Source organism: Rhynchophorus ferrugineus, unplaced genomic scaffold (assembly GCF_030347505.1).
Source record: "Rhynchophorus ferrugineus isolate W39M unplaced genomic scaffold, kcgeb_rfMv2 rfM5, whole genome shotgun sequence".
NCBI classification, from domain to species: domain Eukaryota; kingdom Metazoa; phylum Arthropoda; class Insecta; order Coleoptera; family Curculionidae; genus Rhynchophorus; species Rhynchophorus ferrugineus.
The window spans coordinates 14,800,359-14,821,117 of NW_027472584.1; the positions used below are offsets into that span (position 1 = coordinate 14,800,359).

Here is a 20,759-nt window from a genome sequence, read left to right on the forward strand (position 1 = left end):
TTCTTGTCCGCTTTCCATTTACTTTACGAATCGGTGTGTTCGGGTATTTTGGTCGATATGTTAAGATGTAATCCTTAATGATTGATGGAGTATATTAACTATAAGTTCTTTAAACAGTCAATTCTGACGTGAAATAGTTACAAAAATGGTATTGTAAATCGCATCAAATTAATTCACAGTCACAGTAGTGTGGCATGTTTTAATTATTGATACTGTTTTTAATTTTTATACCCAACATTTAGTATATATAGCTGCCTTATCATCATTTAATTATTTCGTAACAAACTATCTATAATAATTTTAAAAATTATATCATTAACATTCTATATCGATCTATTCTACTTGAATATAATAATGTGTTTTCTTATGAGTCTTTATTAAACAGGTTTGAAATTCTTGAACTCAATCTTAGAAATAAGCGACTAGATGATCAGTATATTTAAAGTCAAGTCAAAAGTAAGTCAAGTGGATCCGACTTACTTAAATATTAACCATTTCTTCTCTTATGTAATAGTTCGTTGTTCCTAAGTTATTTGCGTCACTTCCTTATCTATAAGCCCAATTTCTACGATTCAATATTATTTATTCTCCTGTCATTATTATACAATTTATCTAAATACACGCGTTGTCTTATACTTCACTAAAGAACAGCAATTAAAGAGACCAAGCTTGACAACCAATCATCTTCAACCGTATTTATCATAAACGAACGGTCCTAAACAATCTCTGTTATCTATCAATTTTGCGTAATCCTTCAGCTACCTGAAGAATTCCAACAATGGAGAAAGTTTTCAATTTTTTTTTACTCGATGAAGTCATCAACCTATTTTCGAGCTTCATATGATTTTTTTTTCTCGTTGAAGATCTCTAAAGATAATGGAAAAATTATGCATGAATTATATTACTAACTTTTACACGGTTGTACGATTTTATTTCGATTTTATAGATCGGGTAGTTTTGCGCAAACAGTAAATTCGATTGCATTTCATTCAAACAAGAATAGTTACTAACTGTGTCAGCATAGAACATTAGGGAAAACGTCCACTCGAAAATGTTATAAAACTTATTTTTAAAACTTCCGTATTTGCGCCAGAAAACATTTTAAAAAATTGTCAGATCATAAATTAAGAGGTGGAAGTTTTTCATAAAATCGCCGTTCTGGTAAAACTTGTAGTTATGCCAATAAATTGGTGTCGGTTTTTTTTTATAAAACACCAAATTACGTAACAGTTCAAATTTCTGTCCTATAGAAAAATGAAATGATTTTATTATTAACACATGCAGTTGGTCGTTTCGATATATCTACGTCGTTCATTTATATTTATTTATATGCGTTTAGTTCAAGTGTTCATTATTATTATCATTATTATTTTAAAGTGAAATGTCCAATAGTATATGTTTAAATCGCACGACACTAGTACAGGTGTGTATATTCTTAACGTTGATTTTTATGTCCTTAAAACCGTTTGACGCAAATATGACAATACCCTAATGGATCCAAATATTTATCTCGATGCTGCTCTGTGCCAAATCCGATGTTTATATTATATGAGAATTCACTTCAATAATCATTTGGTGATATTAGAATAATTTGCAATCAAATATACCCAATATTTTATATTAAAAAAATTATTATCCATCATTCGATATTATTCATTAATTTCTGTCAAAAATTAAGCAACAGTTGTTAAATATTGTGTCAATTTATCATACAAAAAATTTAATTTATTCCGACATCATCAACACAAAACTGATAAAGTGACCAAATTAAAATCGCCTGTTAATTATCACGAATTGCTTTTATTCTTTGTATTAGCAGTTTACTGTCCGGTAACAACTTGGCATCATCAAGAAATTGACCAAAAACGTATTCTAATTCTATTTGGTCCACTATATAGCAGCATTCTAGATATCCAAGATTCTTATTTGGAAAATACTGTTTTCCTTTAATTCATCCAAATATCTTTTTTTTTGTCTTATTAATAAATCCAATAAATTTTTATAGAAAAAAATATACACCTAATTTCGCTCAGCTTGTTTCTGATAGGAGCGTAATTCACTAATAGTGACATTGTTGGCACGTTGCTATGCGGGCTATACAATAAGTCTGTCTCTTTCTTTCTCCGTTTAATAGTGAGACGTATACATCAAGCTCGCGAAAGCAGGTTCTCGAATGGTTACACTGTTGCCAAACGAACGATTTTCTGTTCATTCTTTTATGTAAATCGACGATTGAATCATGATTTTTTGGTCGCCCGAATAACTGACGACATTCAAGAAAAAACATCCCGATTTTCTATATATATATAATATATGTCTAGTAGTAGATGTAATATTTCTTTTCTTAAATAATATCTTGATCATTTTAATCCAAAATTTATATAATATATACGCAACTTTTTGAGATTTTGAGATTGTTTTATTTCCCAAAAATATTACTTTGTGTTACTTAATTAATATTACTAATATTGCTTTTTTATGATAACTAAATTGCTTGGCCAAAATGACTTTCTTGTCAACCTGATATTGATTAGGCTTCTAGTTTTTTGTACGACCTTAATCAAATTGTATAAAAACATTAAACCGTAATTACATTTTGATAATGTTAATAATATCATTATTCGATACCATTTTTATACCATTAATGTATGTTTATAACCAAAAAAATTATTTCATATAGTGATGGAAAAACTTAATCATCTAATGATTTAAAACATAAAACTAATTTAAATTAAATATAATTATTAATGTTTTTACTAAAATATTTTTGAAAGTCGTAGTTTACGTGCATTATAGTTCCTTGAATAGAAATTGGGTTTTCAAAATTTTCTTTGACTTTTCGATACATTTTGTGTGATAAATATTATTTCGCTCGTGGGCGCTTATTTATATAAAATTATTTAAATTATTAAATTATTATATTTATATAAAATTATTTAAATTATTAAATTATTAAAATATTATTTAAAGGTAAAATTACCCCTTATTTTCCAATATTCTCGATCAATGTGATCGAAATTATCGTGACAACTTTACAGGGCACTATATTACTTTTTTAAATATTCTTATCGATATTTAGATAGAGAACACTTTATTACGCATAAAGTGCCATGGGTGATAACGCACAAGTATCTAAGAACAGAATTAATTTTTTGTTTTATTCTAAAAATGATAATACATAAACGCATGAGAAAATGTATATTAAATTTAACGACCTATTTTGGCATTTTACAGCCAATAGCGGAATGGACATCTCACAATGTTGTAGAATGGATGGCCGCATTGAATTTGTATCCTTATTCGGACGTATTCCGTTGCAAGGATATCAAGGGATCTGATCTGATACTCTTAGATCGGGATAAATTGATTGTAAGTAAAACTTAATTTTATTTCATTTTCAATTTAAAAAATATTATACAGTTATATTTCTTTTATTTGTGTCGGTACTGTAATTTAATAATATTTTATAAAATTATACAGTTTAAATGTGTATTAGTAATGAAATATCTGGTTGCCTATATTTTCATATTTTTAATTAGAGAATCAGGCATCTATCTACTACAACAAGAATATTTACTTGCATAATTTTATAATATTAAATAAAATAATTATAATGTAAATATAAACTGTTTTTTACATTTTTACAATTTTTATTTTAGTTAAAATATTAACTCTTAGTTATAATTAAAATTATTAATGTAAACATATATATATCTGTTTAATTTATTTTTATTTCTGTAATGCAATTGCTTATTTTAGTATTTTTTATGAAACATTAGATAATGATATTTTTTATATACTATTTGATATTATAAGATATTTGTAAAATAGTTTAAATCAAATATATGTATTTTTCAGGGTATGGGCATTAAAGATGAGTTTCATCAGAAAGCTATATTAACATGCATTGATGAATTATTGAATAAAAATGAGGAACCGTCTGCATATGTATGCCTATCATCAAAAACTGAAAGTGGTGGCGGTAATACTAGTGTTGCAGAACCACAATCACATAATCTGATACAAACTAGTTTCAACACATTGAAAGCTTGTGAAGTATGTAATAAATATTTACGAGGACTGTCACATCAAGGACTTCTTTGTCAGGATTGTGGCTTAGTAACTCATAGAACTTGCGCTGCAACCGCTTTGCCCTTTTACTGTTCTGCTCGTAAATCGATGGACGGCAGGACCCCGGCTTTCCAGTTTAAACCTTTCGGTCAGAATCTGTGCTCTCAGTTCGTTTACACAAAAACTACTCCAGCTCCAGCTTTGTTAATGAAACTTACTTCTGAATTAGAAAATAGAGCTAGAAAAGATGAGACGTTGGAATTATATAGCATGTATAGCGCTAACCCACCTTCTGAGCAATTTACTGCTTTAGTGAAGAGCATTGAAAATGTAAGCGATTTAAATAGCTTAGACTTAAGTCAATTTAGCCCAGTTGTTATATCTGGAGTTATCAAGAAATATCTTCGCGAGCTTCCAGACCCTCTTATACCTGTACAATGGTATGAAAAGTTTATTGAAGCTCAAAAAAAGAAAAATGATGAAGAATGTACAGTAGCCCTAAAACAGTTAGTGGATAAGTTGCCTGAAAATCACAAATCAACATTGCAATTTATTATGGCACACCTGTGCCGTATATGCCTAATGGAATTTGCAAGGGGTAACAAGAATCCACCAACAGTACTACTTCAAGCTTTGTGCCACATACTTTTAAGACCATCTTGGGATCATATTATGTGAGTAATATGCATTTTGTATTTTATCTACAGAGTTGAAGAATTGCTGGTATATATGTACATGTTTTACTTTAATAATATTCTATGTTTTTTAAACTGTTCATCTTTTCTAATGAAGTTATATGTTTTTAATGCTATCATTGTGTATTGTAAAGCAAATGCAAATACTTAGTTGTTTATCATTTTTTTATTGTCATAATTATATCACCATTTATGGTATACTTATTTTAATCTATTATTCATTAGTTGGCCAAGCAATTTCTAATTTTTTATTCAGTTCTATGACTAGAGATTCCCATCGTAGGTTTTAGTTGAAAAATATTCAGGAAACATTCTAAAACTTACCTTGCAGCTTGATACAATATTTTTACTTTATTTCATATCCTTATTTTCAATTTTATCACAGATCTGAGGTAACATCAATGTTGTGTACTTGATATATAAAGATATGTAAAACCAGGGCTATTTAAAAAACATGTTTAATTTTTTTAATATGGTTTGATGTAAAACTAATGTTACAAATTAGTATATTCATGTTATTTTTCTTTTGCAGAAATGTAGTGTACAACGCCCAAGCTCATAATAGAATACTAGAAATCCTTTTATTTCACTGTGAATGGGGTGAACGTGTACCTGAATTTGCTTCGGCTCCAGCCATACCCCCAAGAAAAGTGTCTGGGCGCATGGGTAGACTAACATCCGATTCTTTTAGTTGTCCCGAAAAGGATAAAGTTACGTCACTAGAAGATGCAGAATGGTATTGGGGAAATATAAAGCGTGAAGACGTGAACGAATTATTGAATGATACGGTCGATGGTACGTTTTTGGTGCGAGATGCTTCAAGTAAGGGTGGTGAATACACATTAACTTTAAGGAAAGGAGGTGCTAATAAACTTATAAAAATTTGCCATAGAGATGGCAAATATGGATTTACTGAACCGTATACCTATAATTCTGTGGTAGAGTTAATAAATCACTTTAAAACTGCATCTTTATCTCAGTACAATACATCTCTAAACATTAAGTTAATGCACCCAGTGCCAAGAAATAACTCAGAGGAAGATTCTGCTAAAACTGAGAAGGTAGATAAACTGTTAGAAAAACTACTACAGGCAAATAAAAACTTAGTTGAAAAACAGAAAGAGTCTGAAAGGGTATCTAAAGATTTTAAAGAAACATCTCAGGATGTTCAAAACAGAAGGCATGCCTTAAACGCGTTTAAGGAATTAGTGAAAGTTTTTCAAGATCAAACAGTTATTCAAGAGAAATTCCAAAACGAAGCTCAACCCCATGAGATAAAAAATCTAGAACATAATTCCGAGTTGTTGAGGAATAGGCTTGCTATGATGAAAGATAGTTGCGTTCAATTGGCAGTAACTTTGCAGATAAAAGAATCTTACAATAGAACTTTAGAGAGAGAACTGACATCATTAAAACCGGAAATTCATAGTTTGCGACGCGAAAGGGAGAACACTTTTAAAAATTTGCAGAAAAGAGGTTTTTCAACAGCAAAGTTGAATCAGATCATTAACAAGAACACTGATGAAACTGTCGGGGAAATAGAAGTTGATACAGAATCGTTGCCACATAACGACCAAAGTACATGGTTGGTTTTGAACTGTTCTCGTGAAGAAGCCGAGAAAATGCTGAAAGATAAGCGAGATGGTACTTTTCTAATAAGAAAATCTACAAATTTATACAAACATGTTCTGGTAATTGTTTGTAATGGTAATGTCAACCATTGTATAATTCATGAGACTGATAAAGGTTTTGGGTTTTCAGAACCCTATAATATATACCCATCATTGAAGGATTTGGTTTTGCATTATGCAACTAATTCATTGGAAATACACAATGATCTTCTCAATACGGTTTTGAAGTACCCTATCGGTGCCACGTATTATAATTAAGTAATGTGCTAATTTTTGCAGAATGTGATAAATGCTGTGGTGACTGCATTTTTATGTGATGAAGTTTAATTTTAAAACTCTTCGGTTTGAGGAACTACAAAATCAGACATTTTAATATCGTTTTACATTTATATTTACATAAACTGTTTTAAAATCACTAGGTTTTTTACATTAACTGTGATAGTGTACTAAAGATGAAAACCAGTGCAGTGCTTATTTTTCTTGGACAAAATTTCAAATGGAATGAACGGTTTTAGGACATTTGTGAAAATTGATCTGGTTCAGAGTATTTTATAATTATTGTTATTTTTATCTGTCTCTATATTTGAGTATGCAAGGTTATTAATGCTATTTGATGTACTGTTATTTTTTTACATTTGATTTACGAAAACTTTAATTACTGAATAAGAAAATCATGACAATATTTTACAATAGTATTGTACAAATAACCTTGTTTCAAGTCATCATATGTGGTGTGCAATTTTATTTCTGATAGGAAAAAGAAACCATTAATGTAGTTTAAAATCCATTTTACTTGGAACATAATTGTTCTTTTGAATTTTTATTTCTGGGTATTGCTATTTTTGTAATCTGTACGCAACAGTGTAATGCCAATTAAAAAATAGCTATTTTTATTTTTTTACATAAATGTTCCACTATGATGGTGTTTTCATAGCCACAGTATTAATATCATAATATACATATTAAACTGTACATGTATTTTTATATGCTACATAGTGGTTGGCTTTTAGGGTATTTAATTTGAATGTTTGCAATTTTTTCAATATTTAGGTGTATTTTCATGGATTTAGTTGTGTGTTATTTAATATATTCCCTTAACAATTTATTGGTTTAGTTACAGTCTTTCTAAATTGTTCTGCTATGCAGGATCTAGAATAAATTTTTTGTATTGTGCAAATTTTTTACATTTTATTTTCTTATTTATATTTATATAGAATTTCTGTGTAAAATTTACCAAAATGAATATCAATGAAATGATATATGTTGATGTATAAATGTTTCTTTAAAGGGCATGCAAGTAACCATGAACATTTCTGTCTACATTTTTTTATACTATGTTTATCACAAAATATTAATAGATTTACTTTGTAAAAATGAGGTAATAGCCTTTTGCGCATAACAATTATGTTTCTGTTGTATTTTTTTATTAAACAAGTGCATTGATGGTTTTTTTATGGACTCAAATATTATTTTAGTGATTCATGGTTGTCCCACGTTTGCCTTTTTTACTCAGAAAGATTTTCTTGTCCGAGAGTTGCCATACTTAAGTCGACGATAAAGAAGTATGCTTAAGTTTCATATACTTAAGCCTCTGTAACAATTATTGTATAATGAATCTTGTGCTATGTCTTCTTTATGTATCTCTTATATACTGGTGCTAAAGAAGACATGTAAATATTTCATATTTATATAGTTTCTATCTTCCAAATAAACATTGGGTTATGTTAAAGCAGATGCTAAATATAAGAATTATAGGGGCACAAAAATTCCAAATAAATTAAATAATATGCTAAGAATTTATAATGTGCTTTTTTGGCATATTATTTAGTTTATTTACCTTTTATATATATTGGTAGAGTTCAAAAACATGATATTTTTACAAGCCATTTTGTGACATTTGTGCTACTCACAATTCCATGTAAACTAAGTGAATATCCACGATGGTGGAGAGAACAACTGCTTCTCAATGGGAGCACCAGTCAGTACAACAGTGTACGGTGGAATTCGATGTTTTTTTCGTTTCTTATTGATGTCAAGAAGTTCTAATTGATGTCATTTTTTCATTAGATGTTCAGATGATGATATTTAGAAATTCTGACCAGCTATGTAAATAAAGCTTCATTGTAATAAAATTTAACATTAAAGTGAAACATGATATGGTGGATATTTTATTGATCTCTGTGTGTTGGCACGAATGTCACTTCAATCGTTTTTGCTATGCTTCAAGTATAGTAGAGGTGACCAACTAGTGTTGTATTAATCCAAAAAAATATAGTTAATGTTGTTTTAAAAATTTTTACTTGATGGTTTTATTTCACCTGGAATTTTAAATAAATATGATTATGAATACTTCTGAGTTTTATTTCTACTAAATTTTAAATATAAAGTGGGCTATCTGTTATTTTTAAACAATGCTATTGAAGGAATGCTTAATGGAATTGTGTAGCATATCGATTTTTGCTGCAGATCAATAAACATTTCTAAAATAAAGTAACAAACGAATCTAGTAGCGACTATAAAAAAATCATTTGCTTCATATGTGTGTGGTTTACCTCTGTTTACTCTAATGTTCTGACCAGTTTTATTTTAAAAGAAGTAAAACCGATTTTCTACCATTTTAAAGTTCACATTAGACAGCGATTTTGTCATGATGCAAGGGCTTCTTTAACGCTACATGGTGCTAAAAATGTGTGTGCGAAATCCCAAATCTAACAGTCTATTTCTTCTAAAATATATCAATGTATAAACACTGATTTTATTTATATATAACTAAAATATCATTTCATACTAAATTGTTGTTGATAGGTTTGTGTATATTGATTATAATTTTCTGGTTATTTTATATCGACAATTTTTATGATAATGTCTTTCACTTTTTTAATATCATCGGGATACTCTACATATAAGGTGATGATTATTGTTAATATAATTAAAACAATTTGTGACTAAGATGTAGAAGTAATGGACGACGTACGACTGTTTTCACATAGCATTGACTTATCTTCAAAATATCGATACCATTTCGAAACGGCTCTACTTACCTGATTTAGTCTCGCTGGATTTTTGTTTAATATGTAAAATTGAAAAATAATTTCGAAAATATCGCTGTGGGATGATTAAAACCTAATCTAAGAAGGCTTTAGATGTCATTATGGGAAACGTACTAAACAATTATTTTCAAAGACTGAAAAACATGTTGTGATAAACGGCATAAATACGTTGTAGTCAATGGTAATTATGTAATGTATATGTGATCGTAGGAAAACCATTTAAAGGGAATTTAATTAAAAAATCATATATCACAGTATTTTATTAATGATATGTGTTATGGTTAAACTAATGCATAAGCAGCATAATTTGCTACTCCACATCTGTTATGATGTCGTCGAAGTCTCATATATCCCTGTTCACCCCAATGTTTGCCCCACCAGTTTTTCAGTATCCAAGCATCTCTTGTATAACCAACGAGTAACATGGCATGATTAACAGTAAACGAAGTACATGTTGGATCGTCGTAAATTCCTCTGCTGAAAAATATTAAATAATAAAAAAATACATTCCATTTTAATTTCCATCCCATCCTTCCTGATTTAAACCAAAAATTATCAATTAGGTCTAACCAGTTATATAAATGTTTCCTGGTTATTGCACAATTCTAACCTTAAAACTTAAGTTTTTGTAGAAGCAGGTCACCCGTATAATTATTTATAAATTATGTACATTCGCATCTCCTCTCCAATACCCCCTAAAAACATGTTTCTTTCTAGGTTGACTAGGTTGAAATCTTCAGTGCAAGAATATACAGAACAAAGGAGAAATAAACATTTTTCAATTTTGGAATTGATTTCTAATTTAATTATATTATTCACTTGAATTCGCTGTAAAGTTATTAATATTTATAAGAATCCTTATTGTTTGGTAATTACTTAATGAACATACGTGTAACTGTTATTGTTTTGAATATCTGATATTTTAATTGGTAAGTAATTGTTGCTAATTTTTAATTTTTGTGTATTTAAAAGGGGTTTTGTTTCTACTGTAAAGTAATTTTTTTGTTGGAAATATGTCCAAAGATATTTTAATGTTAAAAAAAATCTAACGGTATTTTAGCATAATACGGTTGGCTACTAACCTTTCACTTTTTAATTTTGAAAATTTATTTTTATGAAAAATAATATTCGGAAATTTGATTTGATTATATTAATAGTATTAAATGTGCAATACATATTATTGATAATAACTCGTTAAAAAACGTTCAATAATACAGTATAAAATCTTGACAATATGGCGAATAATAATATCTATATTTAGTATTTTAAAGGATTTTATAATACTGTTTATTTAAGTGATATTAATGTAGTATAATAATATACTAATGAAATTAAACAGAATACTTACTGGTAAAATTGAAAGGTATGCGGGGCCGCATTGATAGATATAGCAATCGGTCCCATTTTAGCAACAGCAGCTTCTAACGCCTTTTCATCACGTGCTGGTAAAACGGCCCACGAGGTAATGTTAGCAATCGCCAAGTTTTTATCGTAGTGGCATTTGCGTTGCTAAATATAAAACAATCATTTACTGAAGTATGTTTCATATATTAGCTGAATAAAAAATATTTTCTTCTGTCATCATTAATAATTATATTTATTTAATTACATAACTTTAAGTAATATAAGGTGTAATTTAATAAATCATATTGTGGTCATTATCAGAGAGTATAGAATAAATTAGCAAAGATGTGAAGTTACATTTTAGTATTCAACATCTGCATTCTAATTCGCCAACGATATTTTTGGTTGGAAAAAGGCATTTCAAACATATATAGTACCTTGGCAATATATGGATAATCACTATAAGCCATTATTCCTCCAGCCTTTTCAAGATAGCGAAGTGTATTTCTTAAGGAACCTCCACCACATCCATAATTTCCTGATGCTAGACTGCAATCAACTAACTGCTGAGGACTAAAACAAAATATATAGATTTTTAATATTTATACATTTTTTGATTAAGAATAAATATGCGTTAAATATTTCAATAATATTTTTATTTTTAGGTACTACATTCATTGGATTAACTTCATTGGTGGATTAGAAATATTATTTAACCTCTTACTGCAGGGAATTAAGTTGCAGATGTTTGTGTATGTAATATATATTGTGTGCCTATTCACAGGTATGGTTTTATAATTTTCTCTGGTTCTAAATTTGGTGGAAACAGTTAGTGTAATTCTATTTAATAATAATTTTTACTAACCTTAAGGGTACTAACTTGTGAGTTTGCTTAAATATTTGGCCTTGTATGACACCAGCAACACTAAATGCGTAGCAGGACCCACAGTCCTTTTGATTATAAATTGGTGTGACAAATCCTTTTTCCACCCAATTAATTTCTTCAGGAAGATGATGGAATTGATGATAAAAATCGCCGACTGTTTCAAAGTCAATTTTTCTATGTCTACTTTTTGTCAGTTTTACCATCTTTTGTAAATATGTCTGGCTGTTCTAAAAGGCAAATAATACCAATTATAAGTATCTGTTTCTAAATGAAAGTTTGATTTTAGTAAAACTACACATTGGATTTGCGAACAATAGAACAAACATACAATTGAGTGGGACTTGATTAAGAATACATTATGCGCCATTTCATCACTATGAATTATCACTCGGAATCACAACAAGTGGCAAGAAGTCGTGATGTGAGCACTATAATCAAAAACTTTAGTTCTAAATCAAATTGCAGAAATCGACATTAGTCTAGCTTCCAACTCGTGACATAACACAACTCAGATTAGTAATGTAACTTCTACAACCAACTAAATATAAAATTTCGCAATACAATAGTCTTCCTGCACATGCTCTAAAGAAATTTATTTCTTAAATGAAGAAACCAGAACCAGATGTTAAAATGTATTTAAATGACAAAATCGAGTTGTTTAGCCTATCACAAAAATTGTAGAGCAAGCTAGAATAGTAAATGGAAAGAGTTTATAAAAGTTCATAGTTTTACATGAGTTAAAATAACATTCAATAAAAAGATGAAGAAGGAAAACAGAGTATGTTTATAATATATAGTTGTCTGCGCTCCTTGTTTAGTCAGAATAACTTTTTCTTTTTTTTTTCATGAAAATGAAGCTTTGCATGTTAGATTCGCTTTTGCTTGTTTGACACAGTTGAAAACCGAAGAGGTTAACAATTTAACAAATAAGTATTCATACATAGCACGAATTGATGTATGTGTAGAATCAGTTTTATCTTTAGATTACAGAAATTTATTCGACTACAACTAATTTTGAATGGAAGATGGGATTCAGTGAACATTCAAATGAAATGAGCTGTAGAAGTTTCACCATCAGTAGATAACAAGTTCTGAAGATTGATATATACAATTGATTGAGTTGATACGGCAACATGGCGACGTATTGACGTCACAAATTTAGATGACGTATGTTCAAAAGTTCTTTGGATTGAATATACGTAAAAATATTTTCTTGTTTAATGAAATATTCTTTTATATTACTAAAATTAAAATGATGTTAGTGCAATACAATTAGAATTCAAGGTATTTTCGAAACTGATTTAGAAGATAATCTAGAAATTACTGTGCGGTGATTTTAATGGTTGAATGCTTGTTAGAAATAATGGTGTCAAATAGGTAACGCGACTATCCAGGAATCAAGGACCAATATGGGTTTTATTGGTCCTAGTACATGTAGTTTTCTAAATATTTGTGATTTGTGATAGTTGTAGTTTCGAATTCCGCAGGCCATGAATATACTTTATGTTTGTAATTGATTGTTGTAGTTGTGATGTGACAAGAGCGTAAAATCCGACACGGAACAACTATTTCAGTCACGCCAATAACCAGATTGGGTAAGATCTCGATATATTCGAGATTCGGATATCTGGAACGGTCATTACCAGTTGATGAGTACATGATACGACCAGAGTTAAGCAGTATGTGCATTCGTCATGACAAAAATTCATGTGCCATTTCTGCAAGTATCAAACGCTTTATATGATATCTATAACTGATAGTATCCAGTCTGTTGTCATCATATAGATCTTTTTTATTTTAATTAATCGCCATCGAAGGACGATGGAAGTTCAAAAATGACACAACAGTATCAGTGAATATTGTCATCGTCAGCGTGTCCATGTGAGTGATCAAGAACATAGTGTAACTAATATATATCGCATGATATGTTTGTTGTTAAAACATTTTTGAATAATTAAAGTTTTATTAATATATTGAGAACAAGTGGAGATTTTTTTTTTGGATTTATTAAGTTTAGTATTGCTTACCACTTGGACGACTCTAACATCTTTTCCATACTTCACTAGTTCCCTCGGGTAACTTAACACTTAACAATATATAACAGGTCAACTGAAAAGTCCCCGGCCTATCAAAATAAAACGCATGTTTTTGGCAATTTTTTTTATTTAGCATAATTCCGTTCAAGGGTGATACACTGATTATAGCGACCCTCCAACTTTTCGATACCATTTTTGTAGTACGATTTATCCTTTGCTTCAAAGTAGGCCTCAGTTTCGAAGATCACCTCTTTATTCGACGAAAATTTCTTCCCTCAAGCATTCCTTTGAGACCTGAGAACAGGAAATACTCGCTGGGGGCCAGCTCTGGAGAATACGGTAGACGAGAATGTAATTCGCAGCCCAATTCATGTATTTTTGCCAACTTGTGACACAGTGCATTGTCTTGGTGAAGCAGCATTTTCTTTTTTTTTCAAATGCGGCCGTTTTCGGCGATTTCGTCCTTCAAACGGTCCAATAACGTTATGTAATAGTCGCTGTTGATGGTCCTTCCTTTTTCAAGGTAGTCAGTGAAAATTATTCCATGCGCATCCCAAAATACAGGCGCCATAGCCTTGCCAGCCGACTGTTGCGTTTTTCTACGCTTTGAAGCGGGTTCATCGTGTGCTGTCCACTCGGATGACTGTCGATTGGACTTCGGAGTGAAATGATGGAGCCATGTTTCATCCATTGTCACATATCGACGCAAAAACTCAGGGTTATTACGATTGATCATCTTCAAACACTGGTCCGAATCATCAACTCGTCAAAAGTGAGCTCGCGCGGCACCCACTTTGCACAGAGCTTTCTAATCCTGAAATATTCGTGAATGTTATGATGTACACATTCAGTTTATATCTTTAGAGTGTCTGCTATTTCATTCAGTTTCAATTTACTGTCATTCAAAATCATTTTGTGGATTTTTTTGTGGTAAACTGCGTTTACCGTCTTCGGTACTCATTTCACCACGTCTAAACTTAGCATACCAATCCTTCATGGTTGATTTTCCTGGGGTCCGGAAACTCGGCATCAAGTCAAGTTTTTGCTTCAACTGTATTTTCCATTCAAAAAGCAATATTTTATTAACACGCGAAATTCCTTTTTATCCATTTTTTTTTCACAATAACGAAAGTTCACTCAACATGCTACAATTCACAAACTAATGATCCGACTGTCAAATTTATACATGTATATTTTGAGGGTTAGCTGACACTTTTCAATTGACCTGTTATTTCTATATCTGCTTGACGGAGACAGCACCTCAACGGACCTTTTTGTTATAATTCTATTTTTTGCTAATTTCCTCATTCAATTTTCGATCAGTTCAATGTATGTGATACTCAATTTCTGTCAGTTCGTATCTGTCTCGTTAAGCACTTGAATAGCTTTAATGTTTTTTTTTTAATTATGATTTTGAATGTTGTGTTTTGGTTTTGGTAATTATATACCAATCATGTTTGATTAATTTTGCTTAATTTTACTTAATAAGGTCATTGCATTTTAGAAATAATTTTTATTTATTCGAGCTAATGACATATTTAATTCTCGATGTTCTTATATATTGTGTTCTTAATCTTATCTTGATTACTGATATAACAAATCGATTAGTTATTATTAAAAAAAAAACAACTAATTAATTTCATTAGAACGTCAGTCAGCGAAAAAGCATATTTATTTTCGAATTTTATATTCCATTGCATTTGTATTTCAGGTAAGATGGGCATGCAATTTAAGGAATGTGGATTTGAAACGATTTCGAAAGCCATCGAAGATGGCAGTAGTTTGGTTATTGATGTAAGGCAGCCGGAAGAATTGATTGAAATGGGTAAAATTGAAGGAGCAATTAATATTCCACGTAAGGTTATTTTAAATTTTGATTTGGCCCAACATTGAGCAATTATTTATAATTTTATTAACTGAGTGTTTTTCTTAATTTTAGTGGACCAAGTGGAAGACGCGTTAGGTCCAGACGTAACCAACGAAGAATTTAAAAAGCTTTATTCTGTTGATAAACCAGATAAGAATACCCCGATTATTTTTACATGCAGATCAGGGAGAAGAAGTGGTATAGCTCAAAAACAAGCAATTAATTTAGGCTTTAGCAAGTAAGTTTACTGTTTATTCTATATTATAGTTTAAGATTTCCATTAGGTGTCATTTTTAATGCCTGACAAGACACTTTATTTTTTTACTTATCTATCCAGAATCTCTAAATCTGAATATCTTTTAACAACGATCTTTGTTAATTTGACAGTTCAGATACTCGTGTCAATGACGATACAGATATTCATGTCAATAGGCGAAGACTTGTATAACTGAGAGCTATGTAGCATGTTAGAGTTATCTCTTTCTATTGTTATACCTACTATATCTGTAAATATATTAGTTTACTTAAATTAATCAACCCACCCCATTTGACTTTTACTTTTTGGAGAAACATATTAACTTGGCCATGGACGTTTTTTTGTTTATCTGAGAAAAATTATGTTTGCAAAATAGAATTTCTTTTACTGAAAGGTGTCTTTCAAGGAACCATTGGAATACTTTCTACGACTGCTGTAGGTCTTGGTCTATATATTTCAAATCTGTTATTATAGTATTCTTTTCTGATACATACAAATCTAATACGTATTTTCTAGACATGTATATGTAAGCAGGTCACCCGTATAATTATTTTTAAATTATTCATATTCGCATTTCCTCTCCAATACCCCCTACAAACATGTTTCTTTCTAGGTTGACTAGGTTGAAATCTTCAGTGCAAGAATATACAGAAAAACGAGAAATAAACATTTTTGAATTGATTTCTAGTTTAATTTTATTATTAACTTATATAAATTCGCTCTAAAGTTATTTATATTTATAAGAATCCTTATTGTTTGGTAATTGCTTAATGAACATATGTGTAACTGTTATTGTTTTGAATATCTAATATTTTAATTGGTAAGTAATTTTCAATTTTCGTGTATTTAAAAGAGGTTTTGTTTTTACTGTAAAAGAATTTCTTTTGTTAAATCTAATCTCATACGTATTTTCTAGACATATATATATATGTATTTTAAAATTTTAATTGTTAGTTTAGTCTTATATATTTATTTCATTTTATTTATTCTATTATCATTCATTGTCCTTATTGGCCTATATCATGGTGAAGAATAATGGCTTTCCGTCGTTTGTTTGACGTTTCTTAAGTACTTGGCAAGTACTTTTTAGCCATACGGGGTTATTAATAAAGTTATAATAAAGTGTAGCGTTACCACTACTTCAGCTATTTGATAAACATTTTAGTTTACTAAGATTGCATATTTTTAACCTGAAATATTGTAGAGTAAAATTAGTGTTTGATTAGTGTTTTTGCATCTATGAGCTATGACCTAAGAATCTTGAATGAAAACGTAAATTATACTTTAAATATTTTGTTTCAGTGTGACAAATTATATTGGAGGATGGTTGGATTGGGCTTCCAAGTTCAATAAAACTGATACGTACTAGATCTGCTAAATTGTTGTCCTTCAGGTAGTAGGAATGTAGCCCTTTGGCGGCTTCGTCATTATGCTTTCTTATTTTCTGCAAGTTAGTTAACCATGCTTCTTTTTTATACACATCATGATAGTCAGTGTAGCTTTTGTTAAATTTTGCCTGAAAAAATAAAATAAAATCATTGCATCGCATCGTTATTTTATTCCAAATATTTTAGAAATCCAAACTTGATGTATATTAAATCACTTTCTTTATTTCTTACGTAACGTTAGAATGGGAGCAGATCAGATTCAAAATCAAAAAACTGTGCAACTTGACTTAAGAGCAAAATGATTCGTTTATTGGTCAATTGACCAGTCATAATTTACAATTTAAATTTTACAATTTACAATTTAAAGCCTAAGGAGGTAAAAGTGAGGCTTAAGGAGTACAAATATGGGGTTGTACTAAGACCTCAAATTAACTAGAAATTCAATGATGACAAAATAAAATTCTTCGACTGTTTACCAATGTTTGCAGCTACATAACCAACGAAGAACTGCACGAGGACCTCGAAATTAAATTGATCTACAAAGTTATCCAAGATCTCGCCTTAAAAGTTGAAGTAAACTTACTAAATCACAGTGTAAGTGTGGAAGCAATACAGTTACATGACAACGCGCAGGACATCAGAAAACTGAAGCGAGCCAAACCACTTGAACTTGTTAGTTAGTGTATTCAAATGCAATTTCGTCTTAATTTGTGGAATACATCCTGATGTATTTACAACAGTATTTTTGTAAAGACAAATTACAGTGAAGAGCAGGTGGTTAAAAAGTTCCCTTGCGTAATTACGCACAATGTCAGCAAATTTACGGTCTGATTTAGTATTTGGAACGTATGTTTTTCTATTTGCAAATAAAATTTCAACTAATTGATGTCATCAGTCTATCAGACCAGCATGTATACTATTCCCAGATTAGTATTATTAAATGTTGATAAAACTTTAAATTTAGGGATTTGTTGATGGATAGAAATTCTTAACTTTCTATCGAAAGTACATTGTTGATATTTAAGCCATTATTACTTAGGCGTATGTGACATGTGTGAAAAACATTTTTTTTTATTGTTTTTGTTTTGTATTAATATCAAGCATAATATCTATTATCATTATTTTATCAGTGACAGCAAGTAACGCCCAATTATGTTCTAGAATCCAAATAGTGACACGTTGGTTATACATTTATATTTGCCATAATTATATATGGATTCTCTAAACACATAAAGTTTACACAATAATTCATTCAATACATTTTTTCGCTTCGCGTGGTCAATCATTGAGATAGAAATCTTTAGAGAATATATACTGCAGCAAGCTCAAAGTATCAATATTTGTTTTGGAAATCTGACTAGAAATATATGTTGTTTAGTTAGATTAGACCACGATGTTACCAAGCATTTCCAAGTAGATTTGTATGCATTTTACAATAGTATATCAAGTCTTATCACGTTGCAAAATCTTCATAAAGAGCTTATGTTTAAATACTCGGTCCAAACATATTATTTGCAATCAGAGGCATTACTGGCAGAAATTACTACACAATATTTCTTACAGTAATTACTAGATGTCATCTGGGAACTTAATTTGCTTTTAGACAGCATGCTGTGAGAAGAAAGTTTTGACAAATTAAAAGTAAGTGAAATAATTCCTCATTGTTTCGAGAGTGTAGACATGTTTCACTACATTATTTTGCTCAAACGTTGAAAGTAAACTAAGCAGTAAATTATACCCCTAGAAAATGAAATGCAATGCGAGGTTGTGGTATCTAATGGATATTTGATGTATTATATAAGCTAAGTATGTGGTTTGCAAGCTTTTGCGTCATGAAAATTGCAATAAAAATATAATAATTTTCTTAAGAAGAAGTCAATGTTATAACTTGAAAGTTTACTTTAAAATAAATATTTTTATGGAAACGTATTTTTTTTTGACGAATATGACTAAATACCTATCTATAATAAATAACTAGGAGCGTTTCTCTTTATCTCTAAAAATAAACTAAAGATAAAAAATCTTTTTTACGTCTAAAGAAGTTTTTACATGTTGTTGACCTGATCGAACTTGAGCACCCCACAAGAACAGTGCCTACTTCAGTTGCAGATTGAAGTTGAATGAAGAAGCGTAAAATTGCCCTTAAATATTCTTTTGGCACGATAATATTAACAAAGTTGTTTTTAATTCAGAAAACTGATAGACACTGAACTGCTTGTTATACTACTTGATACCATTGTAGACTACCATGAATGTAAACGAGATCTTATTCAAGGTTTGAAGGCAATATAAACGAGATATATATGTTATTAAAAAAACTCCGATTTATTAGTTCCCATCGTATTTATCGTTATTGAGAATAACAAATCAATTATAATATTTGACCTTCAATTTATAATATTCTGGTAACTTACTAAATAATTTAGGCAGTATCTTTATTTAGCATGTTATTGTTTAATAAATGAATAAAAACCGGTTAATTCCCCATTTAGATATATTTAAACAATTTCCTATTTAATTTCTAGAAAAAAATTGAACAATGAAAATGTTCTTCGTTTTTATCATTTATATTGTGGTTTATATGGTTGTTGAGTGCACAATAACAGACCGAAATCCTTGATACCACAATCAATTTGGCTTTGTAGTAAGCAAAACAAAGACATATATATTTAGGGGATTTAGATGAAATGTCCTCAGGATGAATTGGTGTAAATGCACTTAAATTTACATTGTTGCAACTAGTTCAGTTTCATAACCAGTTTTCTAATTAAATATCTATCTAATATATATATATATATATATATATATATATATATATATATATATATATATATATATATATAATAATCTAATTATATAAATAAAATCAAAAGTTTGAAATAGTGATCTGGAAGCTTCATTCTTCATTTAATGAAATATGATAGTAATAAATCACAAAAATGTTGGTTCTTTAATATAACTGGGTATTTAAGGTAATTAAAAATATACTTCTATTTAACTTGATAGTGATAATATTCAGCAAAATGCATGCTGTGTATTCTAAAATTTAATAAAAATTAGAGAACAAAATAGTACCTTGAAATTATTCCATTCAGTTTCTATGTCAGTTAAGGCAAGATGGCGATTTTGTCCCAATACGAATTCAAAAATCACAGAGCACAGTACGAAAATCGATATCATCGTGAATAATATATAATTGTGGTTAACTATGTTGTACTGTTAAAGTAATTAATGCTTGGCAATTTTTTAATTTGAATCAGCAATAATATACACGAAATAAAAATGCCAAAATATTGTTTATAACATCGTTTTGCATTTGAAATTTGTTTATGTTACTGCTATTTAATATTCATATAGGGTGTTGACTAATTAATGTGAATCAATTGCTAATTAGTGTACTAGGTCTGTGAAAAATAGTTCAGATTTGTATAGATAGCTACCTTTTTTGCATAGAAAGCTCTTTATATATTTTTTTGGTGGTACATATACAGAACATACCCTATAGTTCCAATAATTCCTCTTACACTAATCAAAC

At 29.7% G+C, this 20,759-nt stretch overlaps 3 protein-coding genes across 8 annotated transcripts in view; 2 read left to right on the plus strand and 1 right to left on the minus strand.

Moving 5' to 3' along the window:
- Positions 1-8,746, plus strand: part of Pi3K21B (phosphatidylinositol 3-kinase regulatory subunit alpha) — a 107,492-nt gene extending 98,746 nt beyond the window's left edge. For all 4 annotated transcript variants that reach the window (XM_076404906.1, XM_076404905.1, XM_076404908.1 and 1 more), the window contains 3 exons: positions 3,235-3,369; positions 3,859-4,745; positions 5,299-8,746. In XM_076404906.1, the coding sequence (XP_076261021.1) occupies positions 3,235-3,369; positions 3,859-4,745; positions 5,299-6,655 (2,379 nt within the window). In that variant the 3' untranslated portion in view covers positions 6,656-8,746. The remainder of the gene's footprint in view (positions 1-3,234; positions 3,370-3,858; positions 4,746-5,298) is intronic.
- Positions 8,747-9,689: 943 nt separating this feature from the next.
- On the minus strand, positions 9,690-20,431 carry CtsL4 (Cathepsin L4). The gene is made up of 6 exons (XM_076404914.1): positions 20,300-20,431; positions 17,203-17,352; positions 11,657-11,904; positions 11,229-11,364; positions 10,796-10,956; positions 9,690-9,924 (listed from the first exon to the last, which is right to left on the minus strand). The coding sequence occupies exons 1-6, from the start codon at positions 20,402-20,404 to the stop codon at positions 9,729-9,731; spliced, it is 996 nt and encodes a 331-aa protein (XP_076261029.1). The 5' UTR covers positions 20,405-20,431; the 3' UTR covers positions 9,690-9,728.
- Positions 10,186-17,382, plus strand: LOC143196943 (rhodanese domain-containing protein CG4456). 3 transcript variants are annotated; one of them, XM_076404916.1, is made up of 5 exons: positions 10,186-10,376; positions 11,457-11,575; positions 15,425-15,568; positions 15,653-15,818; positions 17,139-17,382. In XM_076404916.1, exons 2-5 carry the CDS (start codon positions 11,536-11,538, stop codon positions 17,203-17,205), a joined length of 417 nt encoding a protein of 138 aa, XP_076261031.1. In that variant the 5' UTR covers positions 10,186-10,376; positions 11,457-11,535; the 3' UTR covers positions 17,206-17,382. The 3 variants fall into 3 exon arrangements, with proteins under 3 accessions (XP_076261031.1, XP_076261033.1, XP_076261034.1); XM_076404918.1 differs by having other exon boundaries at positions 10,239-10,376; positions 11,457-11,543; XM_076404919.1 differs by lacking the exons at positions 10,186-10,376; positions 11,457-11,575 and adding an exon at positions 13,437-13,558.
- Positions 20,432-20,759: the final 328 nt, after the last annotated feature.

Bases quoted from the DNA above. Each gene is read 5' to 3' on its own strand.
- LOC143196943 (XM_076404916.1), top strand. From the start codon at position 11,536: ATGTTTGTGTATGTAATATATATTGTGTGCCTATTCACAG. The intron at 15,569-15,652 runs GTAAGGTTATTT...TCTTAATTTTAG, and splicing joins AGGAGCAATTAATATTCCAC to TGGACCAAGTGGAAGACGCG. The intron at 15,819-17,138 runs GTAAGTTTACTG...ATTTTGTTTCAG, and splicing joins ATTAATTTAGGCTTTAGCAA to TGTGACAAATTATATTGGAG.
- CtsL4 (XM_076404914.1), bottom strand. From the start codon at position 20,404: ATGATATCGATTTTCGTACTGTGCTCTGTGATTTTTGAATTCGTATTG. The intron at 11,365-11,656 runs GTTAGTAAAAAT...ATTTTGTTTTAG, and splicing joins CACAAGTTAGTACCCTTAAG to TCCTCAGCAGTTAGTTGATT. The intron at 9,925-10,795 runs GTAAGTATTCTG...AATATTTTTCAG, and splicing joins CATACCTTTCAATTTTACCA to CAGAGGAATTTACGACGATC.